Raw genomic sequence first — 26325 nt, forward strand, 5'->3', positions numbered from 1 at the left:
GAATTATCATTTTTTGATTCCGTTTTAATTTTTAATTTTTGACATTTCTATAACCGAATCAATATTTTTTGGTTCGGTTTTAATTTTCGATTTTTGACCGGACCCCACTAATCCCAACATCGTACTTCAGACTTCAGAGACAAGTCTATAAGAAAAAAAAGAAGAAAATGGTTTGACAAAGTGAGCAGACAAAAGACAAACTGAAGTATCTAAGCTGCTCTTTACAATTTGTACTTACATTTGCCTCATGACTCATCTTTTATTCTGCAAAGTAACTACATCATCTATCTGTATCTATCTGTAAACAGTAATATAAAAATCCACATGGCCAAGCTGGACAAAACAGGTAGCTGTTACTTTCCATATTTACTCCACTATAATTTAAAAACGGTTAGCTCTGCATTAAATTCCAGAAAATTGTATCTTTATTGATTTTCATGTTGTACATAACACACAGTTCTAGAAAAAACAATGAGTATGTTTAAAGTCATAGCCACATGGTTCAGCCCATCAAATGGGCTGTTCTGAGAGCTGGAAGTGATTTACACATGGTATTTGAGCTTTTCCAAGCTTTTTCTTGAGATGGGTATTTTATTTTCTTGAATTTTAGGTGTTCTTTTATGTGAAATGAATAAAAAGATTTGATTTTTGTTTGTGGGTTTTTAGTTTTCTTGAAAATTTGGTCTTACTTTATGTAAAAAGAATAAAAATATATCATTTTGTTTGTGGGTTTTTATTTTTCTTGAGTTCTAGGTCTTATTTTATGTGAAATGAAGAAAAAGATTTAATTTTGTTTTTGAGTTTTTAGTTTTCTTGAGTTTTAGGCCTTATTTATGTGAAAAGATTTGATTTTGTGTGTGGGTTTTTAGTTTTCTTGAAATTTAGGCCTTATTTTTATGTGAAAAGAATAAAAAGATTTGATTTTGTTTGTGGGTTTTTAGTTTTTTTAGTAGGCATGAATGTATGATCAGTTGTGGTCATTCATGTGCTTAGTAATGCTGTTTTTTTGGAATTTGTTGGTGGTTTGGAAGGGAGCTAGTGGGTATTATGAAGTAGGTTGGCCTAAATTTTGTTTCTGTTTGTAGTTTTATTATATTTTTATGTATAATTGTGAGGTGTTTTTTTGGACTGAGATATGGGTATCTTTTGAAATGGATAAGTGTTGCTAGAGTGGGTTAAGGAACTGGAATTAAGAAAATGGATATTGTGAGGTAGTTTTGTTGATTTGTGGATTTTTTTAAAGTGGTAGTTGCATTTTGGTGGAGTTAATAAGGATTAGTAAAGTCTTTGTTGAGTTTTGGTTGGATTGGTTTGGGAATTTGAATTTTAAAAGCCTAGATTTCTGTTACTATTGTCTAATTCTGAAATCACTTTGATCTGGTGTGTGGTGCAGTTGAAAGTTGCAGGACCTTGCTCTTAGGTAGTTGGATTGAGATTTTACAAGTTGCGGGTTGCTTGGTTTTACCTTGGAGGCTGTTTTTGATTCTTTAGTTGGACTGCAGTACTGCATTGTTCTAGAAAATGTCTAGTGTCAAATTGGGATCCAAGGCAGATGCATTTCAAAAGAAAGGACAGGCCTGGTATGATTTTTGATCTCTTTAGTTTGGTCTGCTTGATTTACGCTCTTCTTGTCCTCTCACAATTTTCTTAATTCTGCGATTATTCAGTTCCTTGTGTGTGTGTGTACTACAGTTTGCATGTTGGTCTTGTATGTCTTTGTTAATTGACACTTACATTCTCGAATCTTGATGTTACAAAATTGAATTTTAGTTATCTAGATTCTAGACACCTTGTGTGCATCGCAGATTTCGCTTCACGGAAGTGTTGCATGGTTATATTTTTCTTGTTAATGAGAATAATGAATAATGTGATGATGTCCCTTGTGAATTTTGCACTCCTTTTTGCTAGCATAGCATCAATATTAGTGAAAGATTAAAGGGTGTAGGTGCCTTAGTGAAACCAAAAACAACTGGAAGAAGTTGTGATTTCCTCTTCCAAGTTCTATTACATTTTTTGATTAATTTCTGGAAACCTGCAAACTTTGATGTTCAATTGTTATAACATTTGAAGGTTTTGCACAACTGGCCTTCCAAGTGACGTTATTGTCGAGGTCGGAGAGATGTCATTTAATCTCCACAAGGTAATCTTCATTCTTTTCAAATTACAAGTTCAATTATGCATAGCAGCCTGTCCAGTGCTCCAGAGTTTGAAAATGGAGAGAAGATAAGAGAAGAGAAAATATAATTTTAAAATTTTCCTTCCTAGGCGTGCTCCCGAGTTTTTTGGCGAGAGAAGAGAAGTGATCATGAGAGAAAATTTCCTATAATTTCCCCCCAAAACTTTCTTCCCAAAAATGGGAAGATTTGGAAAGATCCTCTCACATTATCTTCTTTTTCATGGTCACTTTCTCTCCTTTTTACAATAACTCGGGAGCACACGACTGATTTATTTTCTTCTACTATTTCTCTTCTCTTCTCTTCTCCTCCCATCTCTTCTATTCTCTTCTCTCCTAAAAAATCTCTGGAGCACAGAGAAAACTAAAGAAATAAAGTCAACATAGTTTCTTGACACTGTAACCAGAATACGTTTTGTTGAGATGTTTGCACAAGCACAGTAACATTCTATATATGTCTGGTGAAAGACCTTTAATTTAGTTTTAGAAATGGTTGTTAGATTGTTGTAAATTTAGACAAATTAATATATTGGAACAAGAATTTTTATGTGCTTAAGCATTTTTTGGGAGTAATTAATTTTTTATCAGCAATATTGCTCACCAGTTATATTGATTATACTTCAATCCCACCCCCCACCAAAAAAAAATTTAACTATACTTCTTCTAACAGAAGTGGATATACCAATCATTAATTTGATAGTTTTTTTGAGGTCATAGGGAAGTATTATTACCGGTCTTATTTTGTCAGGGTGTGGATAGATGACAAACATGAGTTGTTGACTTGAAAATATTGTGTAAATTGTGTTCTGTAGAATATTTTTACTAGCATTTATGTTTAATTTGGTATGACACGCAATAACTTGTGTTAATGATTAAAATAAAAACAAGTAGTAATGGAGTGGAAAGGTATGATAGATATTATATTTTGGTACAATTGTTAGCGATTTCTTTCTCATGCAATGCAGTTTCCCTTGCTTTCGAGAAGTGGAATGATGGAAAAGTTGATTGCAGAAGCTTCTGGAGGAGGAGGAGAAGCTGGCTGTGTCATTAGCCTCCCTGATATCCCTGGAGGAGATAAGACGTTTGAACTTGTTGCTAAGTTCTGTTATGGGGTTAAACTTGAACTTCTTGCCACAAATGTTGTTTACCTTCGGTGTGCTGCTGAGCATCTCAAAATGACTGAGGAGTACGGGGAAGGAAATCTAATCTCACATACTGAAAGTTTTCTCAATCAAGTGGTCTTACGAAATTGGAAGAACTCTTTAGTAGCGCTTCAAAGCTGTGATGATGTTCTCCCATTGGCTGAAGATCTCAATATTACCAAACGCTGCATTGAGTCATTAGCTGTGAAAGCTGGCAGTGACCCGAATCTGTCTGGGTGGCCCATTGTTGAATATGGGGGGCCGATGCAGAGTCCTGGTGGTAGTGTCTTATGGAATGGGATTAGCACAGGCGCAAGGGTAAAAAATTCATGTTCAGACTGGTGGTATGAAGATGTATCATGTCTGAGTTTGCCTCTCTACAAGAGGTTGATTTCAGCTATGGAATCGCGCGGGATCAAACAGGAGGTCTTAGCTGGATCCCTCACTTCATACGCAATGAAGTACCTCCCAGGGCTCAATCGACGTCAAAGCGCCGGTGAGTCAAAAAACCATCTTGAACCAGTGGATACAGGAGGTCTGCCATCCGAAGAAGATCAGAAGCTTTTACTAGAAGAACTTGATAAATTACTTCCCAACCAAAAGGGATTAATACTAACCAAAATTCTTTTCAGCCTACTTCGGACAGCATTGATTCTACGGGCCAGCCCCTCTTGCATATCAAATTTGGAAAGAAGAATAGGAATGCAGCTTGATCAAGCATCGCTTGAGGATCTCTTGCTGCCCAACTTTTCATATACCATGGAGACTCTGTATAATGTTGAGTGCGTGCAGAGAATTCTTGAGCACTTCTTGGCCATGGACCAGGTGACTGGTGGGGTGTCCCCTACTTCAATTGATGATGGCCAGTTGATGGGATCCCCATCGTTGACATCAATCACAATGGTGGCCAAGCTAATTGATGGGTACTTGGCAGAGGTTGCCCCTGATAATAATTTGAAGCTCCCAGACTTTCAGTCTCTTGCTGCGGCAGTTCCTGATTATGCCAGACCCTTAGATGATGGTCTTTATCGTGCAATTGACATATATTTGAAGGTATATTTATAAAATCTAGTAGCTTGTGTTTTAATATGATTATTTCATGATGCATATCATACCCTTAGATGATGTATATTTAATGGAAAAACTTATATGCAAATGCTAAAGTTATGTTATCATTAAGTAACACAATTTTTTTGTGTAATTGGGTACTAAGTTTTTAAGTAAAGCTATATCCTCCTGTTGTAAGGATTATTAACCATCCTGTGGATATTAATTTAAATATGCAGGCACACCCATGGTTGGCAGATGCTGACCGAGAACAGTTATGCAGACTGATGGACTGTCAGAAACTCTCCCTCGAAGCTTGCACACACGCTGCCCAAAATGAGAGGCTTCCGCTAAGAATTATTGTCCAAGTACTATTCTTCGAACAGCTTCAGCTTAGGACTTCCATCTCCAGCTGCTTCCTTGCGTCTGACAATATTGACGGGTCAAGGCAATTAAGAAGTGGTTTGGTGGCGTCTAGCGATGGTGGTTGGAACACAGCCGTGAAAGAAAACCAAGTTCTAAAAGTTGGAATGGACAGCATGCGAAAGAGGGTATCTGAGCTCGAGAAAGAATGTTCAAATATGAAGCAGGAGATTCAAAAATTGGGCCGTGTCGGGACCAGCACATGGGGAAACATGTCTAAGAAATTTGGTCTTAATTTGAAGTCTCAGATGTGCAGTGCTGAGGAGGGGTCTGTTAGCAATCACAATTCGGAAACCGGAAAGGGTGAACAGAAAAAAGAGAAACATGGGAAGCATGAGAAAAAACAACTTTCCCTTGAATAAATCAATTCCTTTTTCATCAATTTTATGCATATTTTTTCAGTCATATTTGTTCTGTAGGTTTGTTATAAGCGTGTCTTCTGTAATTTTTTTGTATCAAGTTATTTTCCTGGATCACACTTGTCCAGTGAGGCCAAATAATTGTTTGTATGATTTATCTTTCTGTATTGTAAATTTTAGATACCATCTGTTGGTTTGTATGTAATCCATGAGTTTTGTCATTTGTGTAATATGTTTTAACCAGAGGATGATGAACGATTCTAAGAAGGTGCTGGTGCTTTTCAGCAACTAGGTTGAAGATTATAAACTTTTATGATACTCTGTGATATGACTGTGATTTTCCAGTTGTGCTTTCGGTTGGGTTTGATGCATGTGTGTGTGATGGGCATTTATGCGCAATATTGCATGGCTGGTCTTCATGTGTCTGTGATGGGCACGTGTGTGCGATATTGCATGACGTGGTCATCAGCTGAGCACCATCCTGGTCTTCATGTGTCTGTGATGGGCACGTGTGCGCGATATTGCATGACCTGGTCATCAGCTGAGCACCATGTAAGTATACGCTATTGCGTGACCAGGTCTTAAGCTGATGAACACAACTGGACTTCAAAGAGAATCTGTTATACAAGACATGCATGAAGAGTACTGGTAAACCTAAACTGCAGTACATAACTTTTAGTGTGATGGATGACTGAGTATAAATGTTTGGCATGCCAAGAGTTACAACATGAGGTGAATAATGTATTAGTTGATTCTTGTGGCTGTGAAAATGATGTTTCTGACTGCTAATAAAGATACGCAGATAATGTAATGGTAGATTCATTGAGAATGAGTAACGCAGATTACTTGGCGTATGAAAACTTCAATTTCAGGTGAAAGGAGCTGATGTATACAGATCTTACAAGATCTGAAGACCTAGCTAAGCAATTGTGATAAGATATGGCCCTCAAATCAATAATTCAATATTCTTTGTTTTTTTACAAATATGACTTACAGCCTTATAAATGAGTATCTGTTCTCATAAATTCTCGGGATGAGCAAGGGTTGAATCCCGGACCCGAGACAACAGAGGATAAACTGGTTTTATCAGGGCTGTAATTTGAGCCGGGCGAGCTTGAGCCGGGCGAGCTCGCGAACTCGTTTAAGTGGGGCTCGACTCGGCTCGTTTAGTTAAACGAGCCGAGTTTGGGCAGAGGTTCCGGCTCGTTTAGTTACTCGAGCCGGCTCGGCTCGGCTCGACTCGTGAAATTAAACGAGCCGAGTTCGGGTAGAGGTATAGGCTCGATTAAGTGTAAAATTAAACGAGCCGACTCGCCCGACTCGTTAAAACCAGCTCGTTTAGCCGGCTCGTTAAAACCGGCTCGTTACGAGCCGGCTCAACTCGACTCGTGAAATTAAACGAGAGTTCGGGAAGAGGTTTAGGCTTGTTTAACTAAACGAGCCGGCTCGGCTCGGCTCGTCTCGATTAATCTCGGCTCGTATTACGCTCGGCTCGAATTACAGCCCATGGTTTTATTTTAACATGGATCAACAGAAAATGTGATTACTATTTACTGTGCTGGCATTTCGATTGTGACAGATCTCAATATTTCTTTTCCTATCAACAGGGGTACAGAAAAAATGCTCTGAGTGCAAAAAAATATTAACAGGTATGAGACACCAGAAGTGTGCAAAATATTCTAAAGAAACAAGGTATCAGTGTATGCTACCTTGGAGTGAATACACTACTAGTTGATGAAGAAATTTCAGAGACCTTACTAAATTTTGATACAAATTGATTCTTTTCGGAGAAAAAGGTGGGCTGTTTTGGCCGCGGCAATTCAGTATCACTACTCAGCATCAGAACCGCCATGGACATGGTTGGCCTGTCTTCTGGATACGGTTGCACACACAATAGTCCAATCTGAATAGTTCGGAAAAGTTCAGATTGGTTATAAGAATCTCTAATGGTCTCATCAAGCAGCTCCAAACATTTCCCTTCTTCATAGAGTCTCCATGCCTATTAATGTATTAGTATGAGTATGACTTGCAGTTTTGGTACAATCAAGATTTATGCATCCTTAAATATTGAACTTAACTGCTCACTTACATGACTACGAAGGTTGAGGCTGGGATCTAAATGATAGAACCCTCTCATTTTCATCCCGCTTACTATCTCTAGAACTAAGACACCGAAGCTATATACATCAGATTTTACTGAGAGTATTCCATCAAGTGCATACTCGGGAGACATGTACCCACTGCAAGAAAGCCAACAGATAACGTTAGCTAATTAGTTACAGTGGAAGCAAAGAGTTTGGAAGTTTAGTTGAGTAATTAGTAAGTACTATGTGCCAACGACTTTGGTTGTATTTGATTCACTTTCACTTCCCCGAATAATCCTAGCTAATCCGAAGTCTGAGATTCTTGGATTCATCTCAGAGTCAAGTAGAACATTGCTGGCTTTCAGATCTCTATGGATGACTCTCAGTCTGGAGTCCTGGTGAAGATAGAGAAGCCCTCTAGCTATACCATTTATGATGTTGTAGCGTATTGGCCAATCCAGTACTCGTTTTCTCTCTTTGTCTGTTGAAAATGCAATTTATATGATTCATAATGTAATAAGCTAGCAATGCAAGTTTTACCAGACAGTTAAGAAGATCATAAAATGTGCATCAGACCATGAAAAAGCATGGAAAATGAAATTGATACCACGAGAATGAACATACCAAAAAGCAGATAATTTAAACTGTTGTTGGGCATGTACTCATATATCAGCAACATTTCATCTTTCTCAATGCAGCAACCTAGAAGCCTCACGAGATTTCGATGTTGAAGCTTGGCTATGCATGAAATTTCATTCTTGAACTCATTCAGTCCTTGTCCGGAATCCTTTGCCAGCCTTTTAACAGCTATTTCTTTCCCATCTTTCAAAGTGCCCTAAAAGCAAATTAAACTCTTATCAAATTCTTGGACATAAAAGAGTATGTTTTGTTATCCAAATCAAAAGAGGCTGTACAAGAAAACTTGCACTAGATAACCATCTTGGTAGCTTGTGGAAACATTGTTTTTATTGTTGTTTCATTATCAATGTAAGTACCTTGTAGACAGATCCAAAGCCGCCCTCCCCAAGCTTACTCTTCTCGGAGAAGTCATTAGTAGCATTTGCTATTATCTGGAACTCAAACAATGGCAAGTCCAAATCTTCTTCCGGATCATTGTTGTTGGGATCAGAACTTGAATTCATTCCAAATCCTGTAACGTGAAGTGAGAAGAACCACATAACGTTCTTCTTTGTTTTGATTTTACTGCAACTACCTTATTTGTACAGCTTATGAAGTAATAATAGAAACTGTAAGGAGTAACAACAGAACACTAACCTCTTTTCCTCAGCTTTCTCTTCTTTGAAACATGTCTTGTAACTGTAAGCATGCCAAGTAGTACTGTTGAGACTAACGAAACAAAGATTATGATCACCAGCTTCCTCTTACTTCTTGATCTTCTATTTGTCCCTGTGCAGGGGTGTTGAAATGAAACGTATTTAAAAAGACGAAAATAGTAAAAACAGGAGAAACATATCTAAGCTGGTATGAGGCTACCATGGTAGAAAGAGTTGTTTTTACCTAATTCAGAGGCAGCAACTTTTACAAATAAATTCCCCCCATCTAACCTGTAGTCCCTAATGTCGAGCAATTCATCGAGCCATAATATGCATCCAAATCCATTTTCCCTAATATCTATAGTTGAATAAGCTGTACATGAGCAATTATTCATGCACCTAATCCTACACTCCTCAAGGTTCATACTCTGATTAAACCAGGAACGACGCGAATCAGGCAACTTTCGATTCTGCAATGTAAGAAACCCATCCCCAGGCCCACAACTTAATGCAGTTCTTCGCACACATCCACCAGACCAGTCACCTGTGTTCCATCTTTCCGGGTTTTTTGGTTCAAATCCTTGCACACAGCTACAGACACCATTTCCTCCGCGATCCTGGGAAATGTTACAAAAACCATAAGGTCCGCAAGCTGCATATAGGTCACACTTATCCTTCTGTGTAGTCAGTAAATTTAACCAACTCTGAGTTTCATTAATCCATGAGAGCACCTGTACATTCCCATCAGGGTTTATAGTCCCTCTTGTAGTAACAGAGCTACCGCGAACATCAAACTGGTAATAGATTTCCCTCTGCTGGAAAACAAAGTTAGATATGTAACTCGAGTCTAGATTATCAAAGAATGTGCCACTAAATTTAACACCATCCCATTTTCCAAACCTGAATTGCACAACAGAACCATTCCACACAAGTATCTGAGGAAAGCCATCAAGACTTAACCGCATAGTATAGTTTCCTGGAGTAGGATCATCAGAACTTCTCCACGATGTGAGGTAGCGGTCTACACCATTTACTAAATCCCGCCCTAGTTTCATCCCTGATAGAAGATTATTTCCAAAATGATCAAAAGATTGCCAAAGATATGTCTGCGGTTGAGTATCATCTTCGTGAACAAGAACAAGATTCCCAGTATCTAGTAGCTGACACAAAGGCTTCTTTACAGATATCGACGAGTTAGAAGACCAAATTAAGCTACCAACGCCATTGCTAAGGACTAATCTTCCACTTCCATCGATCCTCAGAACTCCTGATCTATCAGTAAGCGGTGTTTCTCCATTGGCTACCCAAACAACTGTAAAATTCGATACATTCTTGTACCAAATACCCAAGTATCGATTCTTCGATCTACCAGGACTAAAAAATCCCAGCTCGAAAATCCCACCAGCTGATATAATGGTACTATTGCCATCATCTTTAATGGTCTGATCCCCAGATATCCTATCTTCTGCAGTGCAAAGAACTACAAAGATGCATAAACAGAGAACAATTTTGGTGACTTCCATCTCCTAGAGTTTTGAGCTTGTGTTTTTTACATAGTCATAAAACACCATCAATCATTGAGGTTCTTGATCATTTAGTAATTAGTACTCCCTCCGTCCCGTAATACATTTCCTATATTGACTTCGGATACTATTCATGTTAAGCGATTTACTATTAATTTACGTCTAATCTATACAATCAAATATAGTCATGAGTGATCTCGTTGAATTCGTATTTATGAGTACTTTAATACAATGAAATTTTTATATTTAATACTAATACGAAATTAAAGATATTAACAATTAAAAGTGTGCATTGGCAAACGTGTCCAATACAAAGAGGAAATATTTTTAGGGAGGGAGAGAGTACTTAACAGAAGATGAGCATGCATTTACTATTTCTATATTTATTACAACATTTACAATGTTTTCTACAATAGTGGTTAACATATCAATTTCAATAACTAGTCTATCTCTGACAATAAAGAATTGCCAAGTAGCCAATAATTATCTCAGAGACTGAGACCTAGTCAACAAGGAATCAAAATATATTTTAGTGCCAGTTTCTGAGGACTCCTAATTTTTTATTTTTTTTTGCTAACCAACCTTGTGAAATTTCGGGTTTCACCTGTGAAGAGTTTACTACTCTCTGATTTCACAAAATATATTTACTCCGTAAGAATTACTAATGCAGTCGATACCAAGGATATGTAAAGAACGGAATTAAGTACACGAACGAAAGTACACGGCTGTGTCTATTACAGGAGGTCATTGTTGTGGTTGTGCAGCCCACCATGATTTTATTATCTATCCCATAACACCATATACTGGTTTTCATCTTGACCAGAGAAATTTCAAAGTCACATATATTACAATCAAATTATCAATTTAATAACTCCATATGTGGACATGAGTTTGACTTTTCTATGGGGGTAATGTGGACAGGAGTTTGACTTTTCCATTTAATATCAGCACCTGCTAAATATGTTACTACTTATGAAACAAGTCCAAAGTCAGCTGATTGAATAGAAAAGTTCAGTCCTGTATAACCTGATAAGAGTTCATACAGACTAGAGAGTTGAGTATCAGGGGCTGCAAGTACATTTTAAACTGTAAAAATACATTAACAGGGTCTTTAAATTCTGTTGAAATTCTGTTCACGGTGTTTAGGACATAGACGGTTTTTGTCTGAGTAATGTTAGATATCCTAAAAATATTCCCTATTTTTTTATCAAATGACGTGGCATAACATGGCGGGTTTTGTTTTGGGAGCGCATATGTAAGTGAGCTCCCACGCATTGACATATCGATATTTGGTGAAAATTTTGGGGAAAAAATTGGGGACTAATTCTTCTTCCGAAACTTTTTTTTTATATTTTCTCTCTTATAGATGCTCTTGCAGTCCTCCTTCATGAAGAACAATCGAATTTCGTCTTCTTTTTCGTAGAAGGGCTTCATTTCGTCAATAAAAACTAGATTCTCCCGAAAATAACTTATGGTAATACATTATCGCAACAGAATTCCTGACATTAACAAATTATACGAACGATAGCCTCTTTTTTTATCGTAGATAGAAGTAAAACAATCATAATTTTATAATCATTGGCAACTGAATCGAAACCAAATCCTAAAACATATTGTAATACAAAAGCAGAAGTGATTTGTAGTCTCAGGACTCCTGAGGTGCTTTATAATGGTCCTGAGAACATCTTACTTACTTCTCTGCAACTCTAAACACCACTGCGGTATTACTACAAAAAATCTAAGAACAGGACCTGATGAGCAATCATAATTCAAGTGCATCATAACTACTACAGGATCTAAGAACTGGAGTACTAATATTGGTTTGGTTCTTGATTCAGACATAGAAGAAGTAAATACAGTTTCATAAAAGGGAAGCTTTTTTTTTGATAGTTAACAACTAATTAGGCTAATAAGTTCATTTGAATTGCCAATGTATTTGTTTGATACCACAGCTTCATTTGCTCATTTTTCGTTCTTCTCTTCATCACCATGCCGATTTTTCTTGCTTCTTCGTTTTCCTTTCCTTATTTTTTTACAGATCCGCTGTCTTTCCGTCGTTGGACTTCTCTCGGTCTTTCTGTCGTAGAACTTCTCTTGCTTATTCTTTTTCGTGTCCTTATTTCCATCTTCTGTTGCAGCTCCGGGGTCTTTCTCTAGGACGAAAAATTGAAATTGGTCTTTCTTTTGGTGGAAAGGCTTCATTCCATTAATAAAAACTAAACTCTTCGAGTAACTGTAGCCAGTACACAAGTTTCCCGATCCCTTTCCAAAACTCTCAACTGTGTAGTTTTCAAGATTCACATAGTACAATCCTTTGCCCTCAGAATCAACAAACAAGAAATCACCATTACTAAGACAATGCCGAAACCTAGGCTTGATACATGAAGTTTGCACCTTATTCAAATAATTAAATGGCCCAAAATACGTCTTGCTCCAGTTATCACATTTCTCGTTGAAAATATGAATATCAATTGTTTCGCCAAACCATAATTGCGGACTAGTGTAGAACATGACAGCCACAGAATCCCTAAAGTTCAGTAATTGATAAAATTGTATAGGCCTTCTGTTGGTGATAGAATTAGAACCACTTGAACCAAGATCAGGCAACAGCCTAAAACACTCTTTCCGAACATCAAACAACATGACAATCAAGCCACTTTTGTTCACATTATAATCTTCAATAATCAACCAAAAAGGAGATCCGTTGACAATAACAGAATTCACAATGTTATCAAGACAATCATCAGGGACAACAAGGTTAGATTCAGTAATCTTACTCCAACAACCACCGTTGCATGAATAGATATGCCCTACTAATGGACCTGGACCTTCATCGATATTCATAACATGCATGATCTTGTAATCATTACTAACCGAATCAAAACCGAACCCTGAAAAATACTCACCATATATAGATTGATCAGGGGGAGATGCGATTTCCATGCACTGTTTCGTAGCAGGATTCTGTATTGTAAACCCTAATGTTCCAAGCTTCACGTGTGAATTTTTGATAAACACCAGGCCATTAATGCAACCGATTATTATTGTAAAGAAGTTGACAAATTCATCTTGGGGCTTACTTATTATAAGTGTGAGAGAGTTGCGGTTCGAGCTGCGAAAAGAGTTGATGAAAACGTTGCTGGAGATGAGCGAGTTCCAGGATTTACAAACTGATTTAAATCGCAAAAGTGATTTAAATCTCTTGCAGATTCGTTGTCTGTCTGTTGTAGGACTGCTGTTGGCTTTTCTTTTTCGTTTCCTTTTTTTATCTTCTATTGCAGCTCCGCGGTCCTTCTCTAGGAAGAAGAATTGAAATTGGTCTTTCTTTTCGTGGAAAGGCTTCATTCCATTGATAAAAACTAAACTCTCCGAGTAACTGTCCCCAGTACACAAGTTTCCTGATCCCTTTCCAAAACTCTCAACTGTGTAGTTTTCAAGATTGACATAGTACAATTCTTTGCCCTTAGAATCGACAAACAAGATGTCACCATTGCTAAGACAATGTCGAAACCTTGGCTTCATACGTGAAGTAGGCACCTTATTCAAAAATTTAAATGGCCCAAAAGACGTCTTGCTCCAGTCATCACATTTCTCGTTGAAAATATGAATATCAATTGTTTCCTTACACCATAGTTTCGAACTGTAGAACATGACAGCCAGAGAATCTCTGAAATTCAGTAATCGATAAAATTCTATAGGCCTTATGTCGGTGATAGAACCACTTGAACCAAGATCAGGCAATAGCCTAAATAACTCTTTCCCAACATCAAACGACATGACAATCACGCGACTTTTATTCACATCATAAACTTCCCTAATCAACCAAAAAAGCAATCCATTGACAAGAACATTGTCTACATGGTTAATAATCTTGTAATTACTCGTGACAACGCAATTAGACTGAGTAATCTTGCTCCAACAACCAGCATTGCATGAATAGATATACCCTACTAATGGACCTTTATCAAAATTGGTAGCATGCACAATTTTGTAGTCATTAGCAGCCGAATCGAAACCAAATCCTGAAAGATGTTTATAGTATTGATCAAGGGGAGGTGAGATTTCCATGCACTGTTTCGTAGCAGGATTCTGTATTGTCAGCCTTAATGTTGCAAGCTTCAGGTGTGTATCTTCCGTGCACACCAAGCCATTAATGCAACCGATTATCGGTGCAAAGTACATGGCACATTGGGGCTTACTTATAAGTGTTAGAGAGTCGCGGTCTGAGTTGTTGTGAAAATACTCGATGAAAACGTTGCTGGAGATAAGCGAGTTCCAGGATTTACAAACTGATTTAAATCGCAAAAGTGATTTCACAGGAAGTCGAGAAAGTATCTCAAGTTCAATTGTTTCTATGGGAAGGACATGACTTGTTACGGCCATGTTGGCGCAGAAACGTGGAGGATTATTAGGTCTTGAATGATTAGGGTTAGGGTTAGAAGTCTAAAGCTCTGGTATATAATGATGCACAAAAAGCCCAGCACTTCGAAAAACCCAATTAATAACCTTTATTAATAAGCGAATGCTACTTGGTTTCACTCATTTTTTTGGTACCATTTGGTTTCATTTTTCATGATTCATATTATAACTCTAACTATAATTGTATTTATATTAATATTATCTTTTTTATTCCTATATGACTTATAATTTATTTTTTGGTACCACCACCTTTTGGTGATTCATGTTATAACTCTAACTCTAATTGTATTTGTATTAATATTATCCTTTTTGATTCCTATATAACTTATAATTCTATATATATATATTATTTTTACCCGTTTTTCTTTATTAATAATTTTTTTAAGTAATACTTTGTTTTCATTTATTTTTTGGTTCTATCACCTTATGTTTTTTTTTGTTTTTATGATTCATGGTGTAACTGTAACTGTAATTGTAATATTTTTATCATTTTTGATTCCTATATGACTTATAATTGTATATGTATTACTTTTACCCATTTTTTTTTATTAATAAATGAAGCATATTCATTTTTTTTTAGTTTCACCACCTTTTGATTTCACCTTTTATAACTCCAAGTATATTATTTTTATCCCTTTTTATTCCTATATGACTTATAATTGTATATGTATTATTTTTACTCATTTTTAAATTTTTTATAAGTCATAATTTTTTATTATTTTTATAGGTTTGAATCCTATTTTTAATTATATTTTAAAATAAATAAGTTCATAAATTGGCTCAACTAAATTGGTTCCGAGAAATATAAACCAGGACCAAGTAATTAGGCCATGTGTTTAAATTGAAATTTTCTAATTTAGAATTTTTTAATTTATTGGTAGAATTCCATTTTAAAAAAATGGTATGAATATTATAAAAAAATTATATTTTGGTTTCACCACTAGAAAATAATAAAATTGTTCAAACCGTAATATGATTACGATTCTATTTTCGTATAACTCCAAATTATTTCTTGATAGGATACTTGGTTTCATTTTAGTACAGTTACGCCGTATTTTCGTTTCACCCCTATATTTCCTTTTTATGTAGAGTTCTATGTTGTTTTTTAACAAAATATAGATTGTAATCATATTATAATTACGATATTTCTATTTTTCGTAGAATTCTTTTTTAGTTTTTATTAAAATTATAAAATGGAATCCTTTAAACAGTGTTATTATTAATTAATAAGGAAATCATCTTTTAAGGGATACTTTGGTTTCACCTCTTTTCGGTTTTACGAACTTTTGGTTTCATCCTTTTTTAAATCTTGCTATAGCTTTAAATATACCATTTTTATTCTTTTTTATTCATATATGACTTATAATTCTATATGTAATAATTTACCCGTTTTTTGATTCTTATATACCACATATTTATATTATTTTTATATAAACAAAATCGTATATACATTGTAATTTCTACATTCATACCTACAGAATGTTATTTTAGCACCAAATACAAATTTATACATATATAATGAATATTTTATCAGAAAAAATTATGCAATTACAAACTATATAAAAACACAAATTCAGCTAACAATAAGAAATTTAATACGCAATTACTTAGTGGTGTTGATTTAATTTTTTGTTAAATTATTCATCAATCGTGTCGACTAAAGATTTGATGTAAAATATTAATTATTTCTTTTTGAACTATAGATACATAATAACGTTGAGTTTGTTGTTATAATAAGATTTGAATTAATGAAAGTTACATATAATTTAAAAATGAAAATTGCAATAATCGTACAATTTTATTTATTATATATTTTAATAAAAAAATTAAAATAAATTTTTATAATCATTATTGAATATAGATATTTTGATCTCGGCCGTGCTTGCACGGGTTATCTACTAGTATTAATTAACAACAATCAACAAAAATGGTCTAAAGCTCTCTGCTTCTAATGTCAAATTGCACTTGATCAAATGTACAAGCCTTCTCTGATTATAAACTAGAAATCATAAAGTTTTAATGTAAAATTACAAAAGCTTCATACAATTATCAAGAAGATAATTGTATGAAGCTCCTGTTGTTGCTTGCTGTTTATGTTTATTGCTTGGTGTTTCAGCAGAATAATTGTTCTAACAGTTCTATCAGGTCATTGAACACTATTGAACATGCTTAAATTAAAATTAATGTTTGCTACCTAGGAGTAAATAAGCTACTTCCTGAAGTAGAAATCTCAGAGATGTTACTAAACTCTGGTACAAATTGGTTCCTTTCAGTGAAGAAGGTAGGTTGTTTTGGCTGAGGCAGTTCATTTTCACTACTCAGCATCAAAACCGCGGTGGACATGCTTGGCCTGTCTTCTGGATATGGTTGCACACACAACAAGCCAAGTTGAATAACTCGAAACACTTCAGATTGATTATATGAATCCAAGGCTGCCTTATCAAGCAGTTCCAGACAATTTTCGTCTTGGTAGAGTCTCCATGCCTACAAGCAAATATTATGAGTATGATGCATAATTTTTGGAAAAAGATTTAACTAAATGTTCTGAATAAAACAGGGCACTTACATGACTGAGAAGACCAAGGCTCAGATCTAAATGATAGAACCCTCTCATTTTCATTCCACTTACTATCTCTAGCACTAGTACACCAAAGCTATAAACATCGGATTTGGTTGAGAATATCCCATCAAGTGCATATTCAGGAGACATGTAGCCGCTGCAGGAAACCAAACAAAATTGTTTTAGCTAATTTTTGACAATGGAAGCAGGAAGTTGAGGGTTTTCAGTGAGGTAATTACTATGTGCCAACCACTTTGGTTGTATTTGCCTCACTTTCGCTTCCCCAAAAAATCCTTGCTAATCCAAAGTCTGAGATTCTTGGATTCATTCCAACATCAAGTAGAATGTTGCTGGCTTTCAGATCTCTATGGATGACTCTCAGTCTAGAGTCTTGGTGAAGATAGAGAAGCCCTCTAGCTATACCATTTATGATGTTGTAGCGCTTTGGCCAATCCAAGGGCTCTCTTCTTTCTGTGTCTGTTTAAGAGCAATAGATATTAATGATGCTGTATTGAGGCATTGTATAAATCAGACGATGATTCTTCATAAAATGAATCAACACTTTGAGAATGAGCATACCAAAAAGCAGATAATCTAAACTGTAGTTAGGCATGTACTCATATATTAGCAACATCTCATCTTTCTCAATGCTGTAACCTAGAAGCCTCACAAGATTTCGATGTTGAAGTTTGGCTATGCATGAAATTTCATTCTTGAACTCATCTAGTCCTTGTCTCGAATTCTTTGCAAGTCTTTTCACAGCTATTTCTAGCCCGTCTTTCATAATGCCCTAAAAAATAGTCGTGATATTAACAAAGTAACATTTCACTAGTATTTTGAAAGATTAAAAATCATCATTCTGTTATTTTCAATTTATATGTTTGGATTTGGACAGGTTAATGAAGTCATTATTAGACACTGCAATTCTTATGAAATTTGTGGACAGATTTTGTATGTTGAGTTCTGGGATTAAGTTCTAGAGAGGTTGTGGAAGCAAAACTAGTTATTTATAGCCATATTCATGCATCAATGTAAATTTCTATGAATTTAAGTATTACCTTGTATACGGATCCAAAGCCGCCCTCCCCAAGCTTGCACTTTTCAGAGAAGTGACTAGTAGCAATAGCTATTACTGGAAAGTCGTATAGTGGCAAGTCGAAATCTTCATCTTGATAAGACACATGAAGCAATATAAGACACATGAAGAAATATAAGACACATTGCTCAGAGATTTCTAGAAAGTGTTCTTGAATCTGCTGCCTCTTCCTTATCTGTACACTCTCGTCTTCCATGTACCTAGCATTACTCCATTCTCGCATGGAAGACAAATATAAGAGTAGTATAAAGAACTTTTACCTTTTCTCCTAAGCTTCCTCTTCTTTAAAACATATCTGATAAGAATGCTGGCGACCAGTACTGTCAGTACTAATGATGCAACAGTGAGTATGATTACCAGTTTCTTCTTTCTTCTCGAGCCTCTGTTTACCCCTATATATGCAACGAAAGTCTTATAAAATATTTTTAGATAGGAAATGAAAGCAATAACAGAATAACACATAATCTGCATTAGTGCAAGGCTACCCTGGTGGCAAGAGTTGTTTTACCTAATTCCGAGGCAGCAATTCTGACGTATAGATTTGGTCCATCTTCCCTGTAATCCCTTATGTCGAGTAATTCATTAAGCCATATCATACATCCAACTCCACCACCTCTGACATCGATGTTTGAGTAGGCTGTGCACGAGCAATTATTTAAGCACCTAGTCTTACAATCCTCAAGGTTCATACTGTGATTAAACCAGGCACGACGTGTATCAGGCAATTTTTGTCCCACATATGAAATAAACCTGTCTCCATGCCCACAACCCAATGCAGTTCTTACACATCCACCATACCAGTCGCCTGCTTTCCATCTGTCTGGAAATTTCGGTTCAAATCCTTCCAGACACCCACACACACCATTTCTCAGGGTCTTGTTTGCAATGTTACAGATACCATTTTCCCCACAAAATGCATATTTGTCACAATCATCCATCCTGGTAGGCTGTAAACTTCTCCAACTCTGTGTTTCATTAATCCAAAAGAGAACATTTATACTTCCATCGGGGTTTAAATTCCCTCTCGTCGTGATAGATTTAGTGCTAACACCAAACTGGTAATATATTTCTGTCTGCAGAACAATGAAGTTGGACAAGAAAGTTGGATTGGGAATAGAGGAGAATGATATTCCACTAAACTTAAAGCCATCCCATGGCCCCCATCTTAATTGCACAACTGAACCATTCCACAGAATTGGCTGTGGAAAGCCATCAAGATTTATCCTCATAGTGTAAATTCCCGGAGAAGGATCATCAGAACTTCTCCAAGAAGTCAGGTACCGGTTTAAGCCATTTCTAAAATCCCATCCTAGTTTCATTCCTGGGAGAAGATGGTCCCCAGGATGATCAAAACTTTGCCAAAGATATGTCATTGGCTCGGTATCATCTTCGTGCCTGATAACAAGATTCCCTGTTTCTAGTAGCTGAACCACAGGTTTCCTTACTGCCCTCGACGAGTTGGAAGACCAAATTATGCCACCAACACCATTTTGAAGTACTAATCTTCCATCTTCGTCGACCCTTAAGACCCCTGTTCTATCAGTTAGAGGAGTTTCTCCATTGGCAACCCACACTACTGTACCAGTAGATATACTTTTGTACCATATACCCAAGTATCGATTCTTAGATTTTCCAGGACTGAAAAATCCCAGCTCGAAAAGCCCACCAGCAGACTCAATGGTACTATTTCCGTTATCTATAATGGTTTGATTTCCGGATATCGAATCTTCTGCATTGCAGAAGATAACAATGATGCACAGGTAGAAAATAATTTTGGAGGCTTCCATACAAAATATAATATATAGGATTCTAATCTTAGCATTACATAGATTTGGGTACTTATATTATAATAACAAATATGCATGCAGTTTAATTTTCTTGTTGTGGACTTGATAAACAAAGACTTTTAAAACAAAGACTTTCAATTTGATAAATTAATTACTTTATCAAGACTACTAGACTAGTATGCCAACTACTACTAGAACTGGATGTTTTTAAAAGTTTCTAACCTAATGAAATGTACTTTTAAGTTTTAACAATGACTGAAGAATAATTCTTCAATTAAACTAATCTGAACATGCAGAACTTTTGACCATTATGTAACATAATTTTACATACTGCCCCCCCTCTGTGTAGATGGTCAACTCTGTGTAGATGGTCAATAAATCTATTGATCTCTTCCCTTTTTCAACTTTTTTAAAGTTATGAATCAAGAATGTGTTAAAGATGTCCTACAAGGTGTTTGACAAAGAAAAATCTAAATTTGAGAAAGAAGCTAACCATTTTGGAGGTGTTTAATATTATGTTCAGTAAAAGAAAGACCCCAACATGATCTTATACTCTTCAACACTCCCCATTAATCGTACGATTGAACAAGCTGACAAGATAAATCACCAAACAGACAACAACATATATATTTAAATATCATGTTAAGTAATTAGTCCGTCTAAAACCTTTTATGCTTACACAAACGAAGTTTCCTGGTAGCGGAAGTAGGTAATTAAGGACAAGAGTGCTCCACTGCTACTCTAGAGTAGGCATACTGGCCATCAGCTGAAAGCCTGAACTTTGAGTCATGTTGCTAACAGTCAAAATTTTACGCAACTGGGCTTGGAGGGAAAGTAACATCAGTAATTATGAAGTGATAGAAACTTGCGAAAATTCAAAACAACTTACAGGGAATGTTGATCACCTAACTGCTGTTTTAAGAATCGATACTGGTTCATTTCCAGTTACTTGCCATAATACATTACTGGATAACTAATCAACATTGCAGGATTGTGTAAAATGTACATATCTTGAACTTCTAACTATATGATGACATTACCTTTGGATTAAATTTTTCATTAGTAATATTTAAACTAGATCATGATTATCTGTGTCTACGATGATTATCTGTACAAAGAAGATTTGTCTAGAAGAAAATAGAACTCAGTTTGTTTCAATTCAACATATCCCCCAAACCAATGTTGCAACTTAACCTTGCATGAAGATTGTTCTACTACTATGGTGTTATCTACTCTATTTCATGTCTTATTCTGTACTAAAATCATATATCACTGGAGTAAAAGACATATGAATTGTCAAGAACTAAAGACGATGAAGAATTTGACTCTTGAAGTTTCTTTGCAGTAAAAAAACCAGGCTGGTTGGGACGAGGCATTTCAATTGCACTGCTCAGCATAAGATTCACAGAATCCATATCTGGTCTGTCTTCCGGATATGGTTGAACACACAGTAAAGCAATTTGGATAACGCGGCATACTTCAAAGTAATTGCATGACTCCAGGATTGTCTTATCAACTAGCTCCAGAAATTTTTCTTCATTGTAAAGCCTCCAAGCCTGTATCATATTTGGAAATATTTAAACGATACATGTGCATCGTAACATAGATATAGGAAACATGAGTCTGTTAGAATAATATAAGATCCTGGAAAGGGCCATTCTCTAACATCTTGAGGTTTTAGAGTAACTGGTTTCTTGACATGGTATCAGAGCTCAGGCTGACAGAGGACTCGGGATATTATATTATTCTAACAGAGTCTTTTCTGAAAAAATGAATCTGACAATGATGGCATGAACATAGCTCAACTTGCAAAGTACACATTGTTGACCTTTTTTAGGTTGCAGATTAATAAATTCCACTTAACACTATAAATTCATCGATTACAAAGATTACTCCGGTGCTTACATGGCCAAGAAGATTAAGGTCGGGATCTGGTTGATAGAAACCTTTCATTCTCTTTCCACTGATAATCTCTAGCACTAGTACCCCGAAGCTGTAGACATCCGATTTGAAGGAAAATATGCCATCTAGTGCATATTCAGGGGACATGTAACCACTGCAGAGAAATAAAGAATTCAGAAATCATCCGATTGTTAAGCAGTGAAAGTGGAAAGTCTGATGTTATTGTAAAGAGTCTTACAATGTTCCAACTACTCTTGTTGTGCTTGCTTCACTTTCGCTTCCCCAAAAACTTCTAGCTGTGCCAAAGTCTGAGACTTTTGGATTCATATCATGATCAAGTAAAATATTTCCAGCTTTGAGATCTCTGTGAATGATTCTTAGTCTAGAGTCGCGGTGGAGATAGAGAAGACCCTTAGCAACACCAGTTATTATATTGTAGCGCTTTGGCCAATCCAGTAACTTGCTCTGCACTTTATCTGACCATTTCATAATGTAAGTTACTTCCTGCTAATGTATTCACAATTTAAAATATGCCTTTTTATATCGTAATTAGATCAAATTTTAGGAATGGCATACCAAAAATGAAAAAATCTAGACTCTTGTTGGGCATGAATTCATAGATCAATAGCATTTCCCCTTCCTCAATGCTGCATCCCAGAAGCCTCACAAGGTTTCGGTGCTGAAGTTTGGCTATGCACAAAACTTCATTTTTGAACTCATCAAGCCCTTGTTTTGAAGTCTTCGACAGCCTCTTTACAGCTATTTCTTGTCCTTCTTCCAGTATTCCCTGACAACAAAGACATGTATAATTTACATTCTGCTAGAACATTATGTCATCTTTGGTTCTTCTATTTGAGGGTGAACTGTCCTATTTCAATTTGTTACTACGAATTCAGACATAGCGATCTTGCTATAAGACCAGTTTTGACTTCTGATTGCAAATGCGATTGACATAGGGACATCATAAGTCGTGGATTTTAAATTCTAACACTGCAATGTATAGTATGTAGAATATTTTGTTTCCATATAGTTCTGCACTAATGAATATAGAAGTGATTACCATGTAAACAGGTCCAAAGCCACCCTCACCAAGCTTATTGTTATGAGAGAAGTTATTGGTAGCTTTAGCAATCGTCTCAAACTCAAACAATGGAAGCTCTAAATCTTCCCTCTGACTTCGACTTCCTGCATCACCATGTGAGCTGCTAAAGGTCATGTTTCCTGCAGACCAGAGTTAGAAAGATCACGATAAGCATAACGATACACTCTTACAGAATGGGAACTTAAGTGAACCAGTACACATATTGATGTAGTATTCTTATGCAAATACATTGAAATAAGTAGAGTACATGAAGGGTGAAACCTTTTCTTCTCAGCTTCTTTTTCTTGTATATGACTAGCAGAAATATGCAGAGTGTTACTGCTACTACGAGCAAGACAGCGATGACTATGATAGTCACGTGTGCTTTTCCTTTCGATCTACTAATTGTTCCTGTGAAATTAAATCAAGTTAAAATTCAGTTAAAACAGAAACAGATAGTATTAAAGCACTGATATATGGTTTTTACCTAAGCCTTCATCTGCCATCCTCAAATAAAGAACTTGACTACTTGCAAGGAACTCTCTAGTATCAAGCAGGTCACCAAACCATAACACACAACCACTACCATCTTCTTTGATATCCATATTAGCATAAGCAGTGCAAGAACAGTTATTCAAGCATTTCGTCTTACACTCCTCCAGATTCAATCTCGGATCTATCAATGAATTTTGCGTGTCTGGTATTTTCAGACCTGTATACCTACTGAATACATCATTACTCCCACAGGTCAACTTTATTTTCCGAACACAACCATTAAACTGACCCCTATTGTTCTTCTTCTCAACACTGCTTGGAATAAATCCGTCGAAGCAGCTGCACATCTCTTGGCCTAACTTGGACTTGGTCATGTTGCAATTACCATTTCCTCCACATATGGAAAAATCATCACATTTATCCGTTGGCAAATTAACCGTAATCTCCCAGCCTCTTCTTGGATCATTCCAAGTGAGAAACTGCAGATCTCCCTCCGCGTTCAGCATCAGCCTCATTGCAGTAGAAGTATTAAGAAGTTGAAACATGTAATATGCTTCAGTTTTGTCAAACACAAAATTGTATGTAAAAATTGCGTTCTGTATTAAGGAAGACCTCCCACCAAATGGAATGCCACTCCATGGCCCAAGCCTGAACATAGTATCCGAACCATTCCACAGAAAAATCTGTGGATATCCCTTAATATTAACACCGCTTATAAAGTTACCTGGAGACGGATCATACAGGCTTTTCCACGATGAGAGCTGCCTATTAAAGCGATTTACCAAGTCCCACCCGAACTTCATTCCAGGTAGAATAGTATCTCCAGGATAATCGAAACTTTGCCAAAGGTAGTTATCAGGGTAACTGTCATTTGTATGCCTAATAACCAGATTTCCAGTATCCAGTAGTTGCACAACAAGATCTGCATCAGGTTCTGACGAGTTCGACGACCAAATTATGTCACTCTCACCTCCAGTAAGTACTAAATTTCCATTGTAGCCAAATCTTAGCACACCTGAAGTATCAGAAAGTGGAGTGTTCCTGTTAGCAACCCAAGCAACTGTCCCATTCGCGATCTTCTTGTACCAAATGCCTAAGTATCGGCTCCTGGAGTTTCCGGGGCTGAAAAATCCCATCTCAAAAGCTCCATTAGCTGAAATAATGGTGTTATTGTCAACATCAGCAATGGTTTGATTAGGAGTTAAAGTATCTCCTACTGCAAATGAGGTGGTTATGAAAATAGAGAATATTACAGTGGAGCAGAACAGAATGATGGGAGTTTGTGCCATTAATCAGCTCTTCCTAGTACTCTGTCTTCATTATATATTGTCTACACACTTTTTCGAGCCTAACTCTCATAGTCTCACACATATGTCTGTCTCTACTGATACTCGAACTCAAAAATTTCTTGTTACCGTGATAGTCACACACACATGTATTCACTGATACTCGAACTCAAATTTTTTTGTTACGACAAGAAATCAAACTCAAAATTTTTTGTTACGACAAGAAAACAAATATCCACTAGATTATTATGTTACAATGCTTGAGATTGTTATCTATTAACGGAATTTTTGAGTTACTTGGAGCTGATAATAACAAAATTTATTGTTACTACAATAAAGCTGATATTAACCGAATTACAATAATTGAGATTATTATCTTTAAACGAAATTTTTTGAGCCAAACTCGAACTTATTGACAAATTTGAAGTATTTAGTGTTTGGAGTGATCCTAAGGATTTGAAGGCTGCTCCTCTTTTAAAACTTTATTAAAAACTATGAATCAAAGACAGTTACTCGTGAACAACCCAGCATTTTTATAAAAATTATGTCACCATCTTTGTTGGCCTGGGGGTCATGTACATTGAATAAATTTCCATATTCATGATACATTAATCTAACAAACTTTTTCCGGCTGTTAGTTAAAAAGGTACACCTTATCCCATTTATTTTTATACAGTTTTTTGGTACGCCTCAGTTTTTTACATTTCAAAAAATAGTAATCCCTCCATCTTATATTATATGTCACATTTCCTTTTATAGAAGTCAAATTGACCAATTTTTGACCAAGGATTATACATTACTCGTATATTATTTTAAAAAACTAAAAATTATATATTAAAGTAGAATAAATCTACTTTCCGGTGATGTAATTTTTTTATTTTGTTCAATTATAAATTATTAATAAACTTCGGTCAAACTTAAGTCAATTTGACCGGCACAAATTCAAAGAAGACACATAATATGAGATGAAGGGAGTAAAATTTAATAATATAAAAATTAACCAGATTCACTTTCAACTACTATTTTTTCCAGCACTCGCTTTATACATTAAATAACTGCACCCATTTTATATATTAAATATTGATTGATCTCATCACTCAACTCATTTTTCTCACTTAATTTACTAAACTAGCATAATAGCCTCATTTTCTAGAGTTTTTTTATATATGTAATTATAATATTTTTAGTTATATTCTTATTTATAAATGTTGTATAATGTCTAACGTATTTATTTGTGTATCATTTTCATACAAGTCATTACTAAATTACACAACGTTTTCAATATAGCTTATTAAGAAAAATATATGTATTCTTATTTGTGTTGTATAATTGTATTTAATGAATGAATATAAATAGGGTAGTCAGTGTACGTTTAAAATGAAGCAAATAAACTTAATATGTAGAATGTCGTTGGTATATTTACAAAGAAAAAGTTAAAAACTAACATATATATTGAATATTGACCAAAAATTTTGAATTTCATTTAAATAAACTATATAAATGGTCTATATTATTACTGAGTTCTATACTAACTAACTCACAGTTAACTTACTCAATTTAAAAAGATAAAAAATGAATAACTGAATTCAGAATTACTTGCAATCATAATATAAAATAATATAAAATTTACACTATTGTTAATATAAAAGTCAATTTTAATGAAAAATGTTAGTT

The 26325-nt window shown here is 35.6% G+C and overlaps 3 protein-coding genes across 5 annotated transcripts; 1 reads left to right on the forward strand and 2 right to left on the reverse strand.

The window, feature by feature from the left end:
* Window positions 1-404: 404 nt before the first annotated feature.
* Window positions 405-5365, forward strand: LOC141697293 (BTB/POZ domain-containing protein At1g30440-like). Of its 3 annotated transcripts, none has more exons than XM_074501587.1 (5): window positions 405-551; window positions 1394-1580; window positions 2071-2140; window positions 3139-4368; window positions 4602-5365. In XM_074501587.1, the coding sequence occupies exons 2-5, from the start codon at window positions 1522-1524 to the stop codon at window positions 5145-5147; spliced, it is 1905 nt and encodes a 634-aa protein (XP_074357688.1). In that variant the 5' UTR covers window positions 405-551; window positions 1394-1521; the 3' UTR covers window positions 5148-5365. The 3 variants fall into 3 exon arrangements, with proteins under 3 accessions (XP_074357688.1, XP_074357689.1, XP_074357690.1); XM_074501588.1 differs by having other exon boundaries at window positions 447-586; XM_074501589.1 differs by lacking the exon at window positions 405-551 and adding an exon at window positions 750-1211.
* Window positions 5366-6706: 1341 nt separating this feature from the next.
* On the reverse strand, window positions 6707-19887 carry LOC141696562 (uncharacterized). Its single transcript, XM_074500688.1, has 17 exons — window positions 18609-19887; window positions 18361-18492; window positions 18063-18172; window positions 17584-17794; window positions 17244-17481; window positions 17011-17161; window positions 16639-16928; window positions 12062-14283; window positions 11720-11776; window positions 11549-11628; window positions 8747-10028; window positions 8504-8635; window positions 8224-8378; window positions 7853-8063; window positions 7472-7709; window positions 7234-7384; window positions 6707-7143 (listed from the first exon to the last, which is right to left on the reverse strand). The coding sequence occupies exons 1-17, from the start codon at window positions 19885-19887 to the stop codon at window positions 6850-6852; spliced, it is 7233 nt and encodes a 2410-aa protein (XP_074356789.1). The 3' UTR covers window positions 6707-6849.
* A 1134-nt stretch (window positions 19888-21021) lies between these two features.
* LOC141697451 (G-type lectin S-receptor-like serine/threonine-protein kinase At4g27290) lies at window positions 21022-24719 on the reverse strand. The gene is made up of 7 exons (XM_074501839.1): window positions 23358-24719; window positions 23153-23281; window positions 22850-23010; window positions 22366-22576; window positions 22028-22265; window positions 21793-21943; window positions 21022-21443 (listed from the first exon to the last, which is right to left on the reverse strand). Exons 1-7 carry the CDS (start codon window positions 24652-24654, stop codon window positions 21150-21152), a joined length of 2481 nt encoding a protein of 826 aa, XP_074357940.1. The 5' UTR covers window positions 24655-24719; the 3' UTR covers window positions 21022-21149.
* Between the last annotated feature and the right edge of the window lie 1606 nt (window positions 24720-26325).

This window comes from Apium graveolens, chromosome 11 (genome assembly GCF_009905375.1).
Source record: "Apium graveolens cultivar Ventura chromosome 11, ASM990537v1, whole genome shotgun sequence".
Taxonomy (NCBI): domain Eukaryota; kingdom Viridiplantae; phylum Streptophyta; class Magnoliopsida; order Apiales; family Apiaceae; genus Apium; species Apium graveolens.

Coding starts and splice junctions, on each gene's coding strand:
- LOC141696562 (XM_074500688.1), bottom strand. CDS start 19,887: ATGGAAGCCTCCAAAATTATTTTCTACCTGTGCATCATTGTTATCTTC. Junction 17,795..18,062: donor GCTTTGGATCCGTATACAAG/GTAATACTTAAA, acceptor ACTATTTTTTAG/GGCATTATGAAAGACGGGCT. Junction 11,777..12,061: donor GACGGAAAGACAGCGGATCT/GTAAAAAAATAA, acceptor ATTGCTCATCAG/GTCCTGTTCTTAGATTTTTT.
- LOC141697293 (XM_074501587.1), top strand. CDS start 1,522: ATGTCTAGTGTCAAATTGGGATCCAAGGCAGATGCATTTCAAAAGAAA. Junction 1,581..2,070: donor CAAAAGAAAGGACAGGCCTG/GTATGATTTTTG, acceptor TAACATTTGAAG/GTTTTGCACAACTGGCCTTC. Junction 4,369..4,601: donor CAATTGACATATATTTGAAG/GTATATTTATAA, acceptor TTAAATATGCAG/GCACACCCATGGTTGGCAGA.
- LOC141697451 (XM_074501839.1), bottom strand. CDS start 24,654: ATGGCACAAACTCCCATCATTCTGTTCTGCTCCACTGTAATATTCTCT. Junction 23,282..23,357: donor GATGGCAGATGAAGGCTTAG/GTAAAAACCATA, acceptor TTAATTTCACAG/GAACAATTAGTAGATCGAAA. Junction 22,266..22,365: donor TCTAGATTTTTTCATTTTTG/GTATGCCATTCC, acceptor TGAAATGGTCAG/ATAAAGTGCAGAGCAAGTTA.